Here is an 18722-nt window from a genome sequence, read left to right as displayed (position 1 = left end):
CTTGCCAAAGCTATTGGCGCCAATTTTTGCCCATCTCTGCTTCCACTCTGTCCAAACCAGATGGTTCTGTTGTCACTTCAGCCAAGGATAAAGCCGACTTGCCAACATCCCATTTTCCTTCCAACTCATGTATTAATGATCTTGGTAAAACACCTCCCTCCATTCCCAACACGCTCCATTCAATGCCTCCTGTGGTCTTCCATCAAAAGGACGTCAGAAGGATTTTGATGAATCTTGATGCTACGAAAGCTCCAGGTCCCGATAGTATTTCTCCACTTGTTCTCAAAATCTGTGCTCTTGAACTTACTCCTATTCTTTGCTGCCTTTTTTTTTTCACTTTCTTATTCCAAAGGTGTTTTTCCTTCTGTTTGGAAATTTGCTCATATCCAGCCAGTTCCTAAAAAGGGTGACAAATCCCTCCCATCCAATTATTGTCCCATTGCAATTACTCCTACTGTTTCTAAAGTAATGGAGAAATCAATTAACCACCAACTCTTAAACTACCTAGAAACCTTCCGTCTGATCAACGATCGCCAGTATGGATTCCATCAGTGTCGATCCACTGGTGATATTCTGGCTTATATTACTCATTTATGGACTAATTCAATGGAAAGGTTCGGTGAAACACAAGTAGTTGCTCTTGATATCTCAAAGGCTTTCGATCGTGTTTGGCATTATGGTCTTCTAAACAAGCTTCCATTTTATAGTTTGCAAACTGTTTTAAGTAATTGGTTATCCAGTTTTCTCTCTGATCGCTCACTGAGAATGATGGTAGATGGCTCTCGGTCTTCTAACTTCTCCACTATGTTGGTGTCCCCCAAGGTTCAGTTCTTTCTCCCACACTTTTCCTCTTGTATATTAATGACCTTCTTCCACTGACTGGAAATCCTATCCATAGTTTTGCCAATGATAGCACATTGCATTCCACTTTCCATTTTGAGAAACCTTGCCCTGCTCGACCAGCTTTAACTTCTCGAAAATCTGCTACCAATTCCTTAAATACAGATCTTCAGGTAATTCTCCAGTGGGGAAAAGACAACTTATTTGATTTCAATCCTTCTAAAACTCATTCTTGTCTTATATCTTGCAAAAAGGATTCTTCTGCTCCTATATTTATATTTGGTGACACTCCGATTTCTAGGCAAAATGATATATCTCTTTTGGGGATTACCCTGACTTCTAATCTCTCTTGGCACAAGCACATTGCAAATATTGCTTCCTCTGCATCTAAAAAAACTTGGTTTTCTCTTTCGCTCTCGGCGTTACTTTTCTTCCAAACAGCTGTTCACTTTGTACAAATCGCAAATCCACCCTACCATGGAATATTGTTCCCACATCAGGGGTGGTGCAGTTAGGTTAATTAATGATTCATCTCTAACAGAGTCTCTCCACTTGTCTCATAGATGTACTGTTTCTGCTGAATGCCTCTTCTACAGATATTTCTATGGGCACTGTTCTTCTGAATTGGCTTCTATAATTCCTGCTCTCTCTTTCAAAACAGTCTGAACACGTGCAGCCACCAGCCAACATCCACTTACTGTCCAACTTCAAATTCACAGAACCAACTTTTTATCTCCCTCGTTTATTAATTCAACTGCCATTTTCTGGAATAACCTTCCTTCGTACGTATTTCCTGAAAATTACTGTCTACAGAAGTTCAAGTCCAATATCAACAAATATCTTCTTTCAACTTCTCAGCCTCCAACCTAAGCACGGTACTAAGTACTATAGGTTCTAATCGTGTTTGGGGTTTACATAAAAAAAAAACAAACAAAAAAAACCTTGCCTGAGAGGTGTGCCCTTAACAGCATAAAAGTTGTCATATGCTCGGTCAAATTTGATGGAACACATGAAAAATGGCTTGCTACATGGATGAGTGACCAAAATAAAAAATACATTTTCAAATCATTGTTGCATTGTATAATGCAACAATGAATATAAAATTCATTTCTGCATGGCTTGAAGTTCCACATAACTGTATTCAAAGGCTCTGATACTGATACTGATGAAGGTTATGCACAAACTAAAGAGAAATGCATGAAACTAGCTAAAAAGACAGGGTTCAATGAAGTGGAGACAACTCACGTCGATCATTCAATTAATTCACATCATCAAGAATTGTCAAATGAAGATCTGTTTGCACTAGAGCGGCATCGCATTCTAGAAAAGGAGGCAGCAGTGAAAGCCCAGAGGTTAATGAAGAATGGAGCGTGGCAGTAAAAGGAATATCGAATGCATTAAATCTTATAGATGAAGGCCTAAATCTGTTAGCTGATGAAGACCCTAACCTTGAATGAAGCGCTAAAGTGCAACGTAAAGTTATGCTATAACTTAGTTGCTACTATGAGTTGTTGCATGAGAAGAGGCAATGTGCAAAGCAACTAATTCTGGATTCCTTTTTCAAGCACTCAAGGGAGCACTCCACCTCCCGGGTTAGTGGTCCTATCTGGTCCGAATTCTGAGTCAACGGAATCCGACCATGATGATCCCTTTCATTAATTTGCCTAAGGCCACCCTCCATACCATTCTCTCTCTCTCTCTCTCTCTCTCTCTCTCTCTCTCTCTCTCTCATTGTTTGTTGTACTGTATATGTTGGTTACAGTGAACATACTTTTTCTTACTGTACGGGGGCGGAGTAAATCAATAAAGATGAATGAATCTCTTTGGTTGATCATCACTTTCTTTAGAGTGCTCAGTTTTCCAACCAAAGAAAATTAATGGTATGTAGTGGTAGGGGTAACTTAGCTAGATGCGAGAGTTACTTTCATAGGCTGACATACACATTTCTGATATCTTTTTCTACAAAAAAGTAATTAAGAGAATTAAACTAAAACATTTTGAGAAAACTAGACAAGTATACAAGGGCAAAGAAAATACTAGGTAAGTATCAAATCTTAGACAATATGCATGCTGATACATAGAAACAAAACTTAAACCAGATGATGGATTACATGTTCAGCACACACTATATTTTGGTACTAAAAGATAAACCATAAACCACTTAATGGCAGTTTGAAACCCATGCTGATAAATTTACTTAACAAGCACAGGTCACTGTTGAACAAAAGCTGAGAATTAGGGTTAAATTTGAAAGTGTCTGCAATTCTGCCCAGACATGATAGAAGGGAATATATAATGAGAGCCTTGTCGATCAATTCGGCCCTGGAAAGAATGTGCAAGGCTCAAGGGATAGAATTTTTTTCAGCCTGGACTGTACTTGTTAACAGGAGAGATTGCTTCTATAGGGATGGGATACACTTAAATAGAAAAGGTGCAAGAATATTTGCTGATGCTATCGAGGCAGTGTTAGGTGGGTCGGAAAACTGATAGCTTGGGGGGGGGATACAAGGACTAATAGTTTAACAGTAGCCGTAGGCAGAGGTGAAGGTGATTCTTGCACAACGTCTATTAGAATAAGTAGCGACCTGGAGCGTGGGGTGTTGAGGGTTTCAGGGACGGATGGCAGTCATCCTGAAATAGGTGGGTATATGGGATGTGTTAGGGTAACTAGGAATAGGAGTAGGGGCATGTATACCAATGCTAAAAGTATAGTAAATAAATTTGATGAATTTGAAGTGTTGGTCAAGACATCAAAGGCGGATATTGTTGGGATAGCAGAGACGTGGTGTCACACAGATATAAGGAATGCAGAACAGGAATTTGGGGAGTACAATGTGTACAGAAAGGATAGACAGGATAGGAAGGGGGGAGGTGTTATGCTGTTAATTAAGAAAAACAAAATTAAAAGAAGTGCATCCAGATGATATAGATGAACAGTGCACTGTTGAGTCAGTTTGGTGTGACAAAAGCACTGTGAAAGCAAAAATAAGAGTAGGAGTGTGTTATAGGCCTAATGACTCGAATGAGTACAATGAACAATTGTACAGAGAAATAGAGTGGGCTAATAAATCAGAATGTCTTATAATGGGGGATTTTAACTTCCCAGATATTGACTGGAACTTGTGGGTTGGTCACTCACACACTAGTCAGACTTTTGTGGATTTACTGGATGATTGTTTTCTGCAGCAGCATGTTCAACAGGCAACCAGAGAAAGTAATACTCTTGATCTGGTTATCAGCAGTGATCATTCTTGTATTAAGAATTTGCAGATAAAGGAACCACTAGGTGGCAGTGATCACAGTGTACTGATGTGGGATTTACTTAAAGATTTAATTACCATCAGGGGTAAAGGAAAGGGTTTTTGCTTCCGTAAAGGTGAGTACAGTGGTCTCCAACAGTTTTTAAATTCTGTACAGTGGGATCGACTGATGATGTTACCAACAGTAAATTCTAAGTGGGAAGCATTCAGGGAATTAATCGTGGATGCTACTAAAAGTTTCATACCTATTAAAAAATATTTTTCAAGGTTTAGGCCTAAATGGTTATCTAATGAACTAATGAGACTCGTAACAGAGAAGAAAAATGCATGGGATGCATATAAATTATCAAGTGACTCAGAAGCCTATGGCAGATATAAGCTAGTCTGTAATCAGGCCACAAAGGAGGTTAGGCAGGCGAAGGCAGATTACCAGAAATCCTTGGCAAAAGATGCTTAAGAAAAACAGCAAGGATTTCTCTCCTTATATAAACTCTAAAAGGAAGGGGATGAATCTGATTGGTCCACTTGACATCGATGGTTTGACTGTTGATGATCCTGCTGAGATAGCAAACAAAGTGAATGAGTATTTTGCATCTACATTCACACATGAGGAATTATTAAGGTTTGAAAATGGCAGAAGGTTATCAAATTGTAGCAGGATACTTAATGATTTTGTAATAAATGAAAGCAAAGTGGAGGAGAAATTGTTGAAGTTAAACATAAGAAAAGTACCTGGGGTGGATGGGATCTATCCAGTTATATTAAAGGAGGTGGCAAAGCAACTAAGCAAACCCTTAACCATAATTATGAGAGCATCCTTGGGCTCAGGGGAGGTTCCCACGGACTGGAGATGTGCAAATGTATCCCCAATTCACAAAGGGGGATCAAAGGGTGATACGAGTAATTACAGATCAGTTAGTTTAATTTCTGTTCCGGGTAAAATAATGGAGTCACAGGTTAAAGATGCATTGCAGGATCATCTAGACAAGACTGCAGCAATAATTCAGACATAGCATGGGTTTGTTAAGGGAAAGTCTTGTCTGACAAATTTGATAGGCTATTATGATGTGGTTACAAAGGAACTGTATGCAAAAAAAATTTTGATATCATATATTTGGATTTCAGGAAAGCTTTTGACACTGCTGTGCATGGAAGACTATTGTACAAATTGGAGCAGAATGGTATTAAGGGTAAGTTGCTACAATGGATAAAAGGATGGTTAAGTGGGAGAAGACAGAGGGTGGTAATCAATGGGTGCTGCTCTTCGTGGACTAATGTTATTAGTGGAGTCCCACAGGGTTCGGTGTTAGGTCCACTGTTGTTTTGTATATTTATCAATGATATTGATGAAGGTATATCAGGCTTAATGTCGAAGTTTGCAGATGATACAAAGGTTGGCAGGGTTGTTAATGACAGTAATGGCAGTGTGCTACTGCAACAGGATCTAGATAATTTGGGCAGATGGGCTAAGAAGTGGCAACTGACATTTAACCTTGACAAATGCAAAGTATTGCATATGGGTAGAAGTAACCCCAGAGAAACGTACCAACTGTGTGGTACTACACTTAAGGTGGTAGAAAATGAAAAAGACCTGGGAGTAATTGTGCAGTCAGATATGAAGTTTTCTGAGCAATGCAGACAGGCTGCCAGGGCAGGTCATGGGGTTTTGTCAATGATATATAGGAATTCTGCTAGCAGGGAGAAGGAGGTGATTGTCCCTCTGTATAAGGCAATGGTCAGGCCATGCCTTGAGTACTGCGTACAGGTCTGGAGGCCTCATTTTAGGAAGGATGTAGATTTACTTGAGCGTGTACAGAGAAGGGCAACAAGAATGGTGAGGGGAATGAAGGGATCCTCTTACCAAGAGAGGCTTAAGTTCTGCAAATTGCAGTGGCTGGAGACTAGGCACCTGCGCGGTGATCTGATTGAGGTGTATAAGGCCTTGAATGGGTTGAGCACGCTGAATTCTGATGGGATCCTTCTACTTGTTCAGATTACAAACCTAAGGGGGCATAAATTCCAATTAAGAAAAGACAGATGTAGAATAGATATGTGGAAATTTGCCTTTAGCCAGCGGGTGGTTAATTGCTGGAACAAACTTCCATCTGTCGTTGTGAAAGTTGACAGGTTAAATAAATTTAAGGAGGAACTGGACAGGCATTTGGAGGGAATGGTGTGATTTTTTTTTTTTTTTTGGCTGATGCTGCATAAGCTCATACACTTGCTTTCTTGCATCACATGCCACTACTACTATTACTACATCATAAACGCGACTGAAATCTGGAAGTAAAGTAAAAACTCTTACACAATGTCTAATAATAAACCTACTAGAGAAAATTAGAAAAGTTAGCAGGTATATATGCTTTATTTTAACCAAAACAGCATGAAACATCTCCAATATTTGATATTATTTGCCACAGTATATGTTTACAAGGGTTATTTGGAAATGAATAGACTTTTATAAAACATAGTTACCTCTAAAGGCCACATACCTTGTGCAACATTTCCTCATCTTTTTCCGATCCCTCCCCATGTAGAACCCACGTTTTTCTTCTAAGAACTTCTTGACTAAATGATTGGCATCATTATTTGTCCGAAAATATTGCCCTATCATTTTTTTTCTCCCCAGTGCAGAAAATAGATAGTAATCTGAAGAAGCCATATGTATAAATAGGGTGGGTGTGACAACAATTCATAACCAAAATTGTCTCCATGGTTACCTGGGCTGTGTCACTGGAAGCATTGTCATGTAGGAAGAAGATCCCTCTGAAGAGTTTTCCACGACATTCTGGCCTTTAAGAGTTCCTTAAAATTCATTTGTAAGAAAGAATAATATTCACCTATAACAGATTTAGCCATTTGAATGTAAAAAAAAAAAGTTGTTTATCAAATGCAATCATTAACTTCTTTAATGGTCAGGAGGGCTTGAACCACAGTTAAATCAAACACATGCTGCTGCATTCTCAAACTGTCTAAGCAGCTACTCCATGCCTAAATATCATCCCTATCTTCTTCCCAGTAAGCTGATGTCATCATCTTTGTAGTTAATGGCACCCACTAAAATTTCTTCTGGCAAGGAAGACACTCCATGTAGTTCGGTTCTGGACAACAGTAATGGATTCGAGTTTATCTATCGCCACCATCTTGTTGGCAAACTTGTTTGAAACTTGTTTGCAAGAACTGTCTCTGCACAATTCACCCTCTTATGATCTCGAAAACACTAAACATGACATGTTTAGTGTTTTCGTTAGGTATTGTAACCAAATCCGATGAAATTCCGAAATTAGGTCATCATAAAGTACATCAATGTTTTCTGTGGCCGATACAGTAATGGGTTATCCGGATCTGGGTTCATCTTTGGTGAATCATTGTGTATTTTCTCCATTACATCCCACATGGATCTGCCTCAGACAGCTCGTTCAAAAACAAATTGCACAGCTTTCTTCTTTTGTAATATTGATTTCAGTGGATATGACTTTTTTACACCTTAAAATTATATTAAATTATTACCGAATAGTAACGAATGGGCCTGGAGTACTGGGGTCCATAGTTTCAAATACAGATATATACAGTTATACCCATTTATTTATTAACAAATAAAGTACAAATAAAATAAAATAAGAGTACAAAACCAGTAGCTTTTGGAACACGTGTCCCTTTATCAACTGATAAGTTAATATAAAATATTTTTTTTTTTGTACTCTTATTTTATTTTATTTGTACTTTATTTGTTAATAAATAACTGGGTATAACTGTATATATCTGTTTTTAAATTATTACTCTAAAAACTAAAAAGGGTTACATGCATATAAATGTTTGTAATTTAATATTACTATTTTATTTTTAAATAATAAAATATACGGAAAGCCAGAAACTTCAAATACTCCTATCTCTAAGGAAACTTAAATTTCACCAATCTACACTAAAGAAATTGCTACCTGTCCAGCATAATATAAGAAATCCATTAAAAATGATCAAAACCATTTTTCAACATATGCTAATGAAGAACAGTTCAGAATATTGGCCTTAAGTTTTGCATCTACAAAAAACATTTGAAAAATCTCAAACAGGGATCAAGTTTGATATTAACGAAATCTAATGAGCTAATTTCTAAAGAAGAAATTAAGTAACTGATGTATTTGCCTGATACTGTAAACCAGGATATTATAATCATAATGGTGTGATGGATGTAATGAATAAATGAGTTCCATGTACGTTTTATTACTTCAGGTATATGTGATCAAATCCAAACAAAGCTAGGTCCCCTTCCCCCAATTATTCCTTGACACTGATGACAGAAAAATGAGATATATAAATACGACTAGCCCAAAAAAGGATGACCCTGGAAAGGAAATTTACTGGTTAACTGGAACTTTATTTTAATCCTTATAACCAACCTCTGCAGCATTCTCTGATCCACCTGGATGACAAATATCAGAGACAAGTTGGTTGCTGAATTCTGCATAACTAATAGTAAAATAACTACTTTGCATACATCCTGTATAAGTATAATAAATGTGTAATGATAATAACTCATACCATTTCTCAAATATCCCTGAATATAGTTGTCTTTTCACAAACATTATTACCAAATTTATTATAACATTCACTACATTACAATTAAATTATGATTCACTATATATATAACTAAATTAAATTATCGTTCACTCAACCTAAAGAGTAGACCTTCATTACCAAATTAAACTGGATTTTTTGATTAAAATATTGGTTTGGACTTGTGGATTGGTCACTTGCAAACTAGCAGGAATTAATCTTGGAAGCTACTAGGCTTTTCATACCAACTAAGAAATACTGACCTAAATGGATATCAGATGAACTAATGAGACTCATGGAAGAGAAGAAAAATGCATGAGATGCATATAAATTATCAGATAATACTGAAGCCTATGGTAGATATAAGATAGTCTGTAATCAAGTCACAAAGCAGGTTAAACAAGCGAAGGCAGATTACAAGAAATCTTTAGCAAAGGATGCAAATCAAAACAGCAAAGACTTCTTTACTTATGTAAACTCTAGAAGGAAAGGGATGAATCAGATTGGTTCATTTGATATCTGACTGTTGATGATCCTGCTCAGGTAGCTGACAAACTGAATGAGTATTTTGCATCTACATTCACATATGAGGAATTCTGTAGGGAAGTCAAGGCCAGAAGTTTATCAAACTCAAACAGGGAGCTAAATGATTTTGTAATAGCTGAGAGCAAAGTGCAGGAGAAATTGTTGAAGGTACACATAAGAAAGGCACTTTCGGTGGATGACATCTATCCAGTTATATTAAAGGAGCAGCAAAGGAAGTAAGAAAACCCTTAGCCATAATTATGAGACCATCCTTGGATTCAGCCAGGGGAGTTCCCCATGGACTGGAGATATGCTAATGTATCCCCAATTCACAAAGGGAATCAAAAGGTGACACGAGTAATTACAGACCTGATAGTTTAACTTCTGTTCCGGGGGAAAATAATGGAGTCACTGGTTAAAGAAGCACTGCAGGATCATCTAGACAAGACTGCAGTAATAATTAAGACATAGAATGGGTTTATTAAGGGGAAGACTTTGTCTGACAAATTTGATTGGATACTATGATGTGGTCACAAAGGAACTCGACAGAAAAAATAATTTTGATATCATATATTTGGATTTCAGGAGAGCTTTTGATACAGTTGCACCTTTGCACCTGGAATACTACTGTACAAATAAAAGCAGTATGGCATTAAGGGCAAGTTGCTACAATGGATAAAAGGATGGTTGAGTGGGAGAAGACAGAGAGTGGCATTCAATGGACACTGCTATTCATGAACTAATGTTGTTAGTGGAGTTTCCTAGGGTTCTGTGTTCGGCCCATTGTTGTTTTACATATTTATCAATGATATTGATGAAGGCAAAACAGATTCAATGTCCAAGTTTGCAGACGATATGACTGTCATTTACAGTATGCTATTGCAACAGGATCTAGAAAAGTTGGGAAGATAGGCTGAGAAATGGCAACTGAATTTTAACATTGACAAATACAAAGTATTGCATATGGGCAGCAGCAACCTCAGAGTAATGGAGAATGAAAAAGAACTGGTGGTAATTGTGCAGTCAGATATGAATTTTTCTATGCAGTGCAGACAGGCTGCACTGCTCAATGATATACATGAATTTGCTAGCAGGAATAAGGTGATTATCCCTTTGTATAATGCAATAGTCAGGCCACACCTTTTGAGTACTGCATACAGGTCTGAAGGCCTCATTTTAGGAAGAGTAGAGCTGCTCGAATGAGTATAGAGATAGTCAGTAATGAGATTGGTGAGGGGGAACAAAGAAAGGTGTCTGTAAATTTCAGCATCTGGAGACTAGGCACCTGTGAGGTGATCTGATCGAGGTGTATAAAGTAGTTGGTTGGTTGGTGGAACAGACTACGAGGGGTAGTTGGTTGGTGGAACAGACTTCCATCCCTTGTTGTGGAAGTTGATAGCCTAAATAAATTTAAGGCTCAGCTGGACAGGTATTTCCAACGAATGGAAGGGTGAAATGGGAGTGGGTTTTTTTTTTTTTTTTTTTGCTGATGCTGCATAAGCTTGCTTTCTTGCATCATATGCCTCTACTAAAGTCTTGAATGGTTTGAGCAAGCTCAATGCTGATGATTCTTCCTCTTGCTCAGATTACACACTTGAGAGTGCATAAATTTAAATTGAGGAAAGACAGTTGCACAAATAGATGTGCAAAAATTTGTCTTTAGCCAGTGAGTGGTGGTTGCTTCAAGGAAGAACTGTACAAACGTTTGGAGCGAATGGATAGGTGAAATGGGAAGTTTTTTTTCTTGTATCATATGCCTCTACTAATTATAATGCTAAAGATATGAGTAAATACAAGGCAGACTCGCACCCCCTATGAAGAGATCTATACTGAAAATATTGTCTATCAAGAGGTTTCATAAAGTAACAAATTCTAGCAAAAAAAAAAAAAAAACCTTTAATAATAACCAATCTAAACTAAAATTAAAGCATTATACATAAAGATATTGTTTTCTTGATTTTAAATAACTGTTTTCTTTTATTGAGTAAAACAATTACACATCTTTAATTAATTCGGTTATAAAATAAGAAAATAATATTTTCAATTAATAATACTAACTCCTGACATTCTCATATCTTTCAATAAATCAAATTTCAATTTTGATTTATTGAAAGATATGAGAATGTCAGCAGTTAGTATTTATTATTATTATTTTTTTTAAAAATCCATATGTAAAGAAGTACTTTATATTTTATCCAGCAGTTAGGTCAACATTTCTTGCACAATACGTATTTTTTCCTTATTATTGCCACAGGATGAAATGAACCGCTTTCTACTTGAATAGCATATAGTCCCTATTCAAGTAGAAAGGTGCTGTTTGAAACACATTCTACACAGTCCCTAAAAGGTATGAATAAGCAGAATCTGCAATGATACCTAATTCACCTCACAGTAAAGTAAAACTAGCAGCTAAATGGAATACTGTTATTTTGATAGTAAACAAAATTAAAACCAAAATATACAGCTTACTGTAGCTTCCACATGAACTAGTGCATGATGAGATACAGGAGCAATAGCAACATTTTTGGGTTGCAGTTCGTGAAGTCTCCAAAAGGCTTCTGCAAGCTGCATCATGAAATGGCCACTACCAGAAGATTCTCCAGGTTGTTTTGGGCTGCTTAAGATGGAATGCTCTTGAGTATTATCAATTTTATGTAAAGAAATTGTATCCCCATTATCTTCATTTTCAAGATCTGTTACTTCTAAAGTATGATCTAATAAAATAAAGTGTTTCATTAGTGTAACATTATTATTATTACAAACATCTCAAAAATCATAAACAAGTTTCGATTATCCAACATGCTCCATACATTTTATAGTCACAATTTTCAAATTGCTGATTTATATCAGCAATGTTTTAAGACAATTATGTCTAAAGAAGTAATGTGAATGAATTGTTCTATTCTAATGTTGACAACAAACCTATCATATCATTAAGTTTAAAGATATGTTTATCTTCATCTTTAGCTCCATAAACATATTTTATCATATGTTTATGGAGCTTAAAATGGAGACATTTCCTGTAGAATCAATAAAACAAACCTGCCTTTACTCATTTATAATGAAATCATTAGATTTATATTTTATTCATTTTTTTAATCCATTACTTAAACACATTCTTGCATCTTTTTGTATCATATGCCTCAACTAATGCTAATGCTAAATATTTTAGCAGATGGATGGTGCATTATTTGTAAATCTAAATGCATTTGAGAACTTGCACTTTTTGTTTGTAGTTAACACCTCACTAGCCTATGGTTGTTCAACAATGCATTCTATTGGATTAATAAACTACTACTATTACAGGCTGCCAGAGCAGGTTATTGGGTCTTGTCAATGATATACAGGAATTTTGCTAGTAGGAAGGTCTGGAGGTCTCATTTTAGGAAGGATGTACAGTTGCTAGAATGAGTACAGAGAAGGCAACAAGATTGGTGAAGAAAACAAAGAGATGCTTTTACCAAGAAAGGCTTAAATTCTGCAAGGTGATCTCATTGAGGTGTATAAGGTCTTGAATGGTTTGAGTAGGCTCAATGCTAATGGGATTCTTCCTCTTGCTCAGATGTGTGGAACCTGAGGGGGCATAAATTCAAATTCAGGAAAGACAGTTGTAGAATAGATGTGTGGAAATTTGCCTTTAGCCAATGGGTAGTTCTTTGCTGAAACAAACTTCCATCTGTCATTGTGGAAGCTGATAGCTTAAATAAATTCCAGGAATAAGGACAAATTTTGGAAGTGAATGGATGGGTGAAATGGGGAGTTTTTTTTTTTTTTTTGGCTGATGCTATATAAGTTTGCTTTCTTGCATCATATGCCTCTACTAATGCTAATGTTAACATATACCCACAGCCCATTAAACAATTTCATGTGGAATTTGCATTCTATTACTGGTGTACTCATTCTGAAAGCATAAATGGTATCTGCTTATCATGGGATGGTTTCACTAACTACTTCTGAATCCAAAAGCTTGGGTTGAACTGTGAGAATATATCTGTTTATATACTGACCATGGGGCATCAGTATACAAATGCATATATTCTATGTTGTTTTGCAGATATGTGGGAAAGAAAAACCCAAGGTGCTGGAAGGAATACCTTTTACTTCATCTGAGATCTGTACACCTCGAACCACAAGTTAAGAAAGGTCTAAAACATACACTTTTTCTTACAAATAGGCATAAGATTTCTAAAATTCACTTTTTCTCTTTCCATTTCAGTGCAGTAGTTCTGCATTATTTGACAATTGCCAATTAAATAAAATTACCTACTAAAATTATTAAAATATTTTAAACAGTCATACGCACATATGAGGGCATATTATCCTGGAGATTAAGCAAAAAATGATTCAGGTATTCATTTATACAGCAGTAAATAGCATATGTTCACTATTTAAAATGAGTCATGTTATGTACAACTGTCCATTATATGAGGACCTCCACCACATCCTTATCATGAATACTCACTTTTCGCTCTAAAATCAGGAACACCTAGTGCTAAAATCCGAAGACCACTACAAAGCTCTTACCCAATTTGCACAGGAGCTCTACGTGAGTGCAGGACTCTTCTGTCATCTTCTCTGCTGCAACCACTATAAAATATTTCTCTCTATACAACAACGGCCTACCTATCAACCATCTTGATCTGCTATGCAGGCCTCTGACCACATTGCCCCTGCAAAACTTGCACTTCAATGAATGTAAGTTCACAAAATGGAGGACTAAGACAAAAACTCCAATGCATTGGATGGACAGCAACCTTGGATGGGACCTGCTCCTACACGAGATCTGAAATCAACCAGACACTTTTCCGTCCAGAGAGTGCGAGTCCTGAGAATTGTGACATCACTAGACCTAACTGAACTATGACTCTCGCAGCTCTGCTGCAAATGCCTTTGAACCTCTGTGCATCAGATGAATAGCAATCGTGGACAGGATTCGTTCCCACGTGTGACCCACAACCATTCTGACTTCCTATTTTCCCGGATGTTACCTGTTCCAGGAACTGTGATGCCACTGGACTAGACATAAATATGACCTCTGCAGCCACGCTGCCAATGCCACTCGGCGATCTGAATAGGGTGCTCTTGCCCTATTCACTTTCAATTCCCTATCGCTGCCGCCCCTCTTTTCACCTGGTGGGGCATGGGCCTGCCTCACTGACCACCTGGGGTCACCTTCTCTATCGTCCCCATACTTCTGCCTTTTACCCCGCAGTGTTCAACCCCCACTCTACCTATACACCAGTGGTTTTCGACCAGGGTGATGCAACAACATTCCAGGGGTGCCACATAATTTGGGTTTAATTTTAATTTATATTTTTATTTCATTATTAAAAGGTGTACAGCATCTTTTTAATTTTGTGGTGATCTATAATTGATGTTTACTTAGTACCTCTATATAAAGAATAAAATTATATACCGTATATATATATATATATAATTTGTATTATGAAATGTAATTTTTATAATTAAATTATTGTAATAAATATCATATAAGATTTATATATATATATATATATATATTAATATTATATATATGTATTGAGAAAATTGAGTAGGGGTGCCGCAAAATAAAATAAATTACTTAGGGGTGCCATTTTTAAAAAAAAGCTGCTATACTGCTATACATCCACTGCTATACACCAAAGCACGCCCTACACTGTAAAATCTAACTACATCCAAATTAAATCGCATTCTAGTGCTAATGCTAAATATTTCAGCAGATGGATGGTGCATTATTTGTAAATCTAAATGCATTTGAGAACTTGCACTTTTTGTTTGTAGTTAACACCCCACTAGCCTATGGTTATTTTTTTTTTTTTTAGGCCCTAGTCACTGAAATCTCATGAAACTAGGTGGCAGGGCCAGCCAGAGTAAAATATAGAGCTACTGTGTACTTGGTCTGCCTCCAGGGGCTTAGTGTGGGCAATGGTGGGTGTTATTAGGGGCCCAACAGCTAAATGGCCAGATGAACAATGGTTTTTTTTTTTTTTTTTGGTAGTAGTTATTGGCGCATCGGCTTCTGTGGCCATAATGCACCTCCCAAGGTTTTTGCAGTACTTTGATCCAAGCCCGAGGCGGGATTCGAACCCGCGACCTTTGGGTTGCTAGGTAAGCACTTTACTCACCCGGCTAGCCCGGTCGGCATGAACAATGGTACACAACACTATACCTCCCAAAAAAGCCCACACACTTTTAAATCTCTGGCCTCAAGTATACTGTTTCACACAACAATATATATTACATGGAGATTGGGGGAATCCCTGGTGCCATTAGACATGAACACACTATACACTATTTAAAAAGTCTAATATACTACTCATTGATCTCCTAGTAAAAGTGCAAAACTGCTTCCACACTGTCTGACAGCAAGCTTATGATATGCTTCCCATGTAGATATGTTTGGCAGTACTTCTGTAATGAAATCATATTAATTAATCAGAATAAAGGATTAAATAAGATTAAATAAGTGAAGACATTAATTTTCAGTGGGGCTGTGATTATTGTTTGATTAAATAAGAAGAAAAAAGAATCTTCTCAACAATAGGCTTAAAAAACAAAAGGACAATACACTTTACTACAACATATCTCAATAGTGACAGCTAGTTATTCTATCAGCTACCATGAAAGTCCTGGATCAAAGCCAAACACAGAAGCACTACACAGCGAAGGAGTACCACTGGCATTGTCTCTTGATGATTTCAAAGCGACAGTGAAAGAAGGATGTTATAGATGTTATATAGGATGTTTTAAAAGTATGTGCAAAAAATTCTGGGACATATTCAAGGTTCCAAAATAAGGGGAAAAAAAAAGAAAAACAAAAAGAAAAAAGTCATTTAAACACATATCCAATTTTGAATGGTTACAGAGCTATGTCTGTTCAAAACGGTAAAAAAATAACAAAAATATTTTTTATTTTTTTTGGTAGTTGTTGGCGCATTGGCTTCTGTGGCCATAATGCACCTCCACAAAAATAATTAAATAATAATAAGATAAATAAGAATAAGCATATAAATAAACAGTCTGAATAAACATTTTATTTTATTATTTTTAAAGATATGTTTAGACAAAATAAATAAAATAAAATTAATAGAATTAAAAAGCATAATCCAGAATTTTCTGCATACTTCTGAAACACCCTACTGACTAAGTTGGTTGATTGTTTTTGTAGGATTTTAGGTGCATCAGCAACTCAGGCCATATTGTGCAGTATATAATATAGCTGTATCTTGTTCTGTGGTCAATTTTCTGTTTGCCGGATGAAAAACTAGGCTACCATGCTACACCAGATATCAGCTAACTCAGCCACATTGTGAAAAAAGACCAATAAAAATTCCTTGCATCACTGATGCAATTTGAACTTGTGTCTTTTCCACCCAGCATGGAGAGGACAGTAATTATACCAACTGTGCTATTCATGATGGCTATCCATTGGCTAAGTAAAATTGTTTACTTTGTAAAAAAATTTGTCAATTCCTCATTTATAGCATAAGACTTGAAATACAAATAGCAATGAAAAATGAGTCAACAGATGCATGAGTTTTCATATTCATCCTAATTCTTGTAACTTTACATTATTATAATGACTATAAGGAAAGAATGAATATTCAAGATTCCACATGGCTGATTTTCTTCATGTCCTATCCCACAGTTTCAGTGGTTTTGATATGCAAAGTATGTTTTTTTTTTTTTTTTTGGTAGTTGTTGGCGCATAGGCTTCTGTGGCCATAATGCACCTCCCAAGGTTTTTGCAGTATACTGATCCAAGCCCGAGGCGGGAATCGAACCCGCGACCTTTGGGTTGCCAGGCAGGCACTTTACCCACCTGGCTAGCCCGGTCGGCTGCAAAGTATGATACAGATTGTGTTAACTCCTTGACTGTTACATTATTTTCAATTGGGCTGGTATACTTTTTTTTCCTCATTTAATTCAGCAAAGGCCTAAGGGGCTCTGACACTTCTTTTGATCCTACAGTGACATGACTAATGCACAGACAATGCTGGTAGCTGCAAAAGAGTGGAAAATATGTTGAATATAAGGGAAAAATTGGTTTATAAACTTCTACCTTTTGGTAGAAGAGGACTAGTCAGTTAACACCTATTGTAATAAAAGATCTCTCAAGTGTCCATCATTATTAAAAGAGATTGAAAGATGGAATGAATACCTTCATCTTCTTACTTTTCTATTGCATGGAACATATACCTAGTGCTTCCAACCATTCATAAATCCCACAAGTGTGAGCTATCGATAATAATGACCTTGCAAAGGTTAATCTACTGATAGCACCCTGGCCAAGTGTCAGGCCACAACAAATACCTGTAAATTAGTGATGTAAATGGCAGAACTGTGATAATTCAGATGATTAAGAAATTAAACTCATCCTTTAATTCCTCTGATGTAACTATATTTTGTAGACTGGCCATAATGAATGGTGCCTTCTATAAGTTAACCACAAAGAAAAATGTATAGTATGGCTTTAAATTATTAGGGGAGTCTGAATTCTACAGTAACTGTAAAATAGTATGTAATAAAGTTACTCAAAGGTGTTAGGCAGGTTAAGAGAGATTATGAGAAATCTGTGGCTGAGAGTACAAAGAACAGTAGACCATCCCCCCCCACTTCTCCCACCAAAATATTGTAAATTCAGTCTGGATCACATGTAAATAAATCAGTTTTAACCTGGTGCTGTTTAAATCAAATGATGGCCATCTTGTTTCGAAATGGTGGATAACTGCCCCCTCTTCCCCCAAATCAGAATATTTGAACACTGATGATAGGGGTTGTGCATGTGTGATAACTTTGGACCGTAAACAGAAAAGCTATTAGGGTGAGGACACAGACACTAAATACACACATAATGTAAATGGTGATGCATGCATAACCAGCAGTCAAGAACAATGAAAATTTTTTGGGGGATTAAACCCCAAGGTAATGAAAGGAGGGAATGAGATGACAGAATATTATAGAAACATGAAAGAACATAAGAAAACTTGACTATTGTGTGCTTGAATTAATTTAGCATGTTATTAGTTAAGCATAATTTAATTGAAAAATCCTATTGTCTTTTCAGGCTTATTAATGCAACTTCTTGGGTGCCTCCATAGCCAGGTGGGAAGGAGCAGCAGTGCGTAGCACACGCTTCTTGTTTAGACTGGGGTTCAAGCCCGTCATCACCAAATACGGAGGATGCGGAAAGGTCAGGCAATGACCAATATGGCCTTAGTTGCTAATGCTCCTAAAAACCAAATAACAAACAAACAAACAACAATGCAAATTCAAGACTGGGCAAAGCTTTCATTTTGAAATCCACTAGGCATGTAAAACAAGGCCTTATCAGTACATTTTTTTTAAGGGCACAAACAGAGATATTGTTGTACCCGTTGGCACTAATGACATTAAGAGTATTAGATCTGTGAATTTACTCAACAAGCACAGGTCAATGTTGAAAAAAAGTTGCGAGTTAGGGTTAAATTTGAAAGTGTCTGCAATTCTGCACAGACATGATAGGAGGGAGTATATGATGAGAGCCTTGTGAATCAATTCGGC

At 36.8% G+C, this 18722-nt stretch overlaps 1 protein-coding gene across 1 annotated transcript in view; it reads right to left on the bottom strand.

Annotated features, from left to right (window-relative positions):
• Positions 1 to 18722, bottom strand: part of poe (E3 ubiquitin-protein ligase-like protein poe) — an 849790-nt gene that overhangs the window by 215073 nt on the left and 615995 nt on the right. The window contains exon 53 of the mRNA XM_090388478.1: positions 11649 to 11893. Within this exon, the coding sequence (XP_090244604.1) occupies positions 11649 to 11893 (245 nt within the window). The remainder of the gene's footprint in view (positions 1 to 11648; positions 11894 to 18722) is intronic.

Source organism: Mastigoproctus giganteus, chromosome 14, assembly GCF_048544385.1.
Source record: "Mastigoproctus giganteus isolate SK-2022 chromosome 14, ASM4854438v1, whole genome shotgun sequence".
NCBI lineage: Eukaryota > Metazoa > Arthropoda > Arachnida > Uropygi > Thelyphonidae > Mastigoproctus > Mastigoproctus giganteus.
This window is presented reverse-complemented; position numbering and strand designations above follow the sequence as displayed.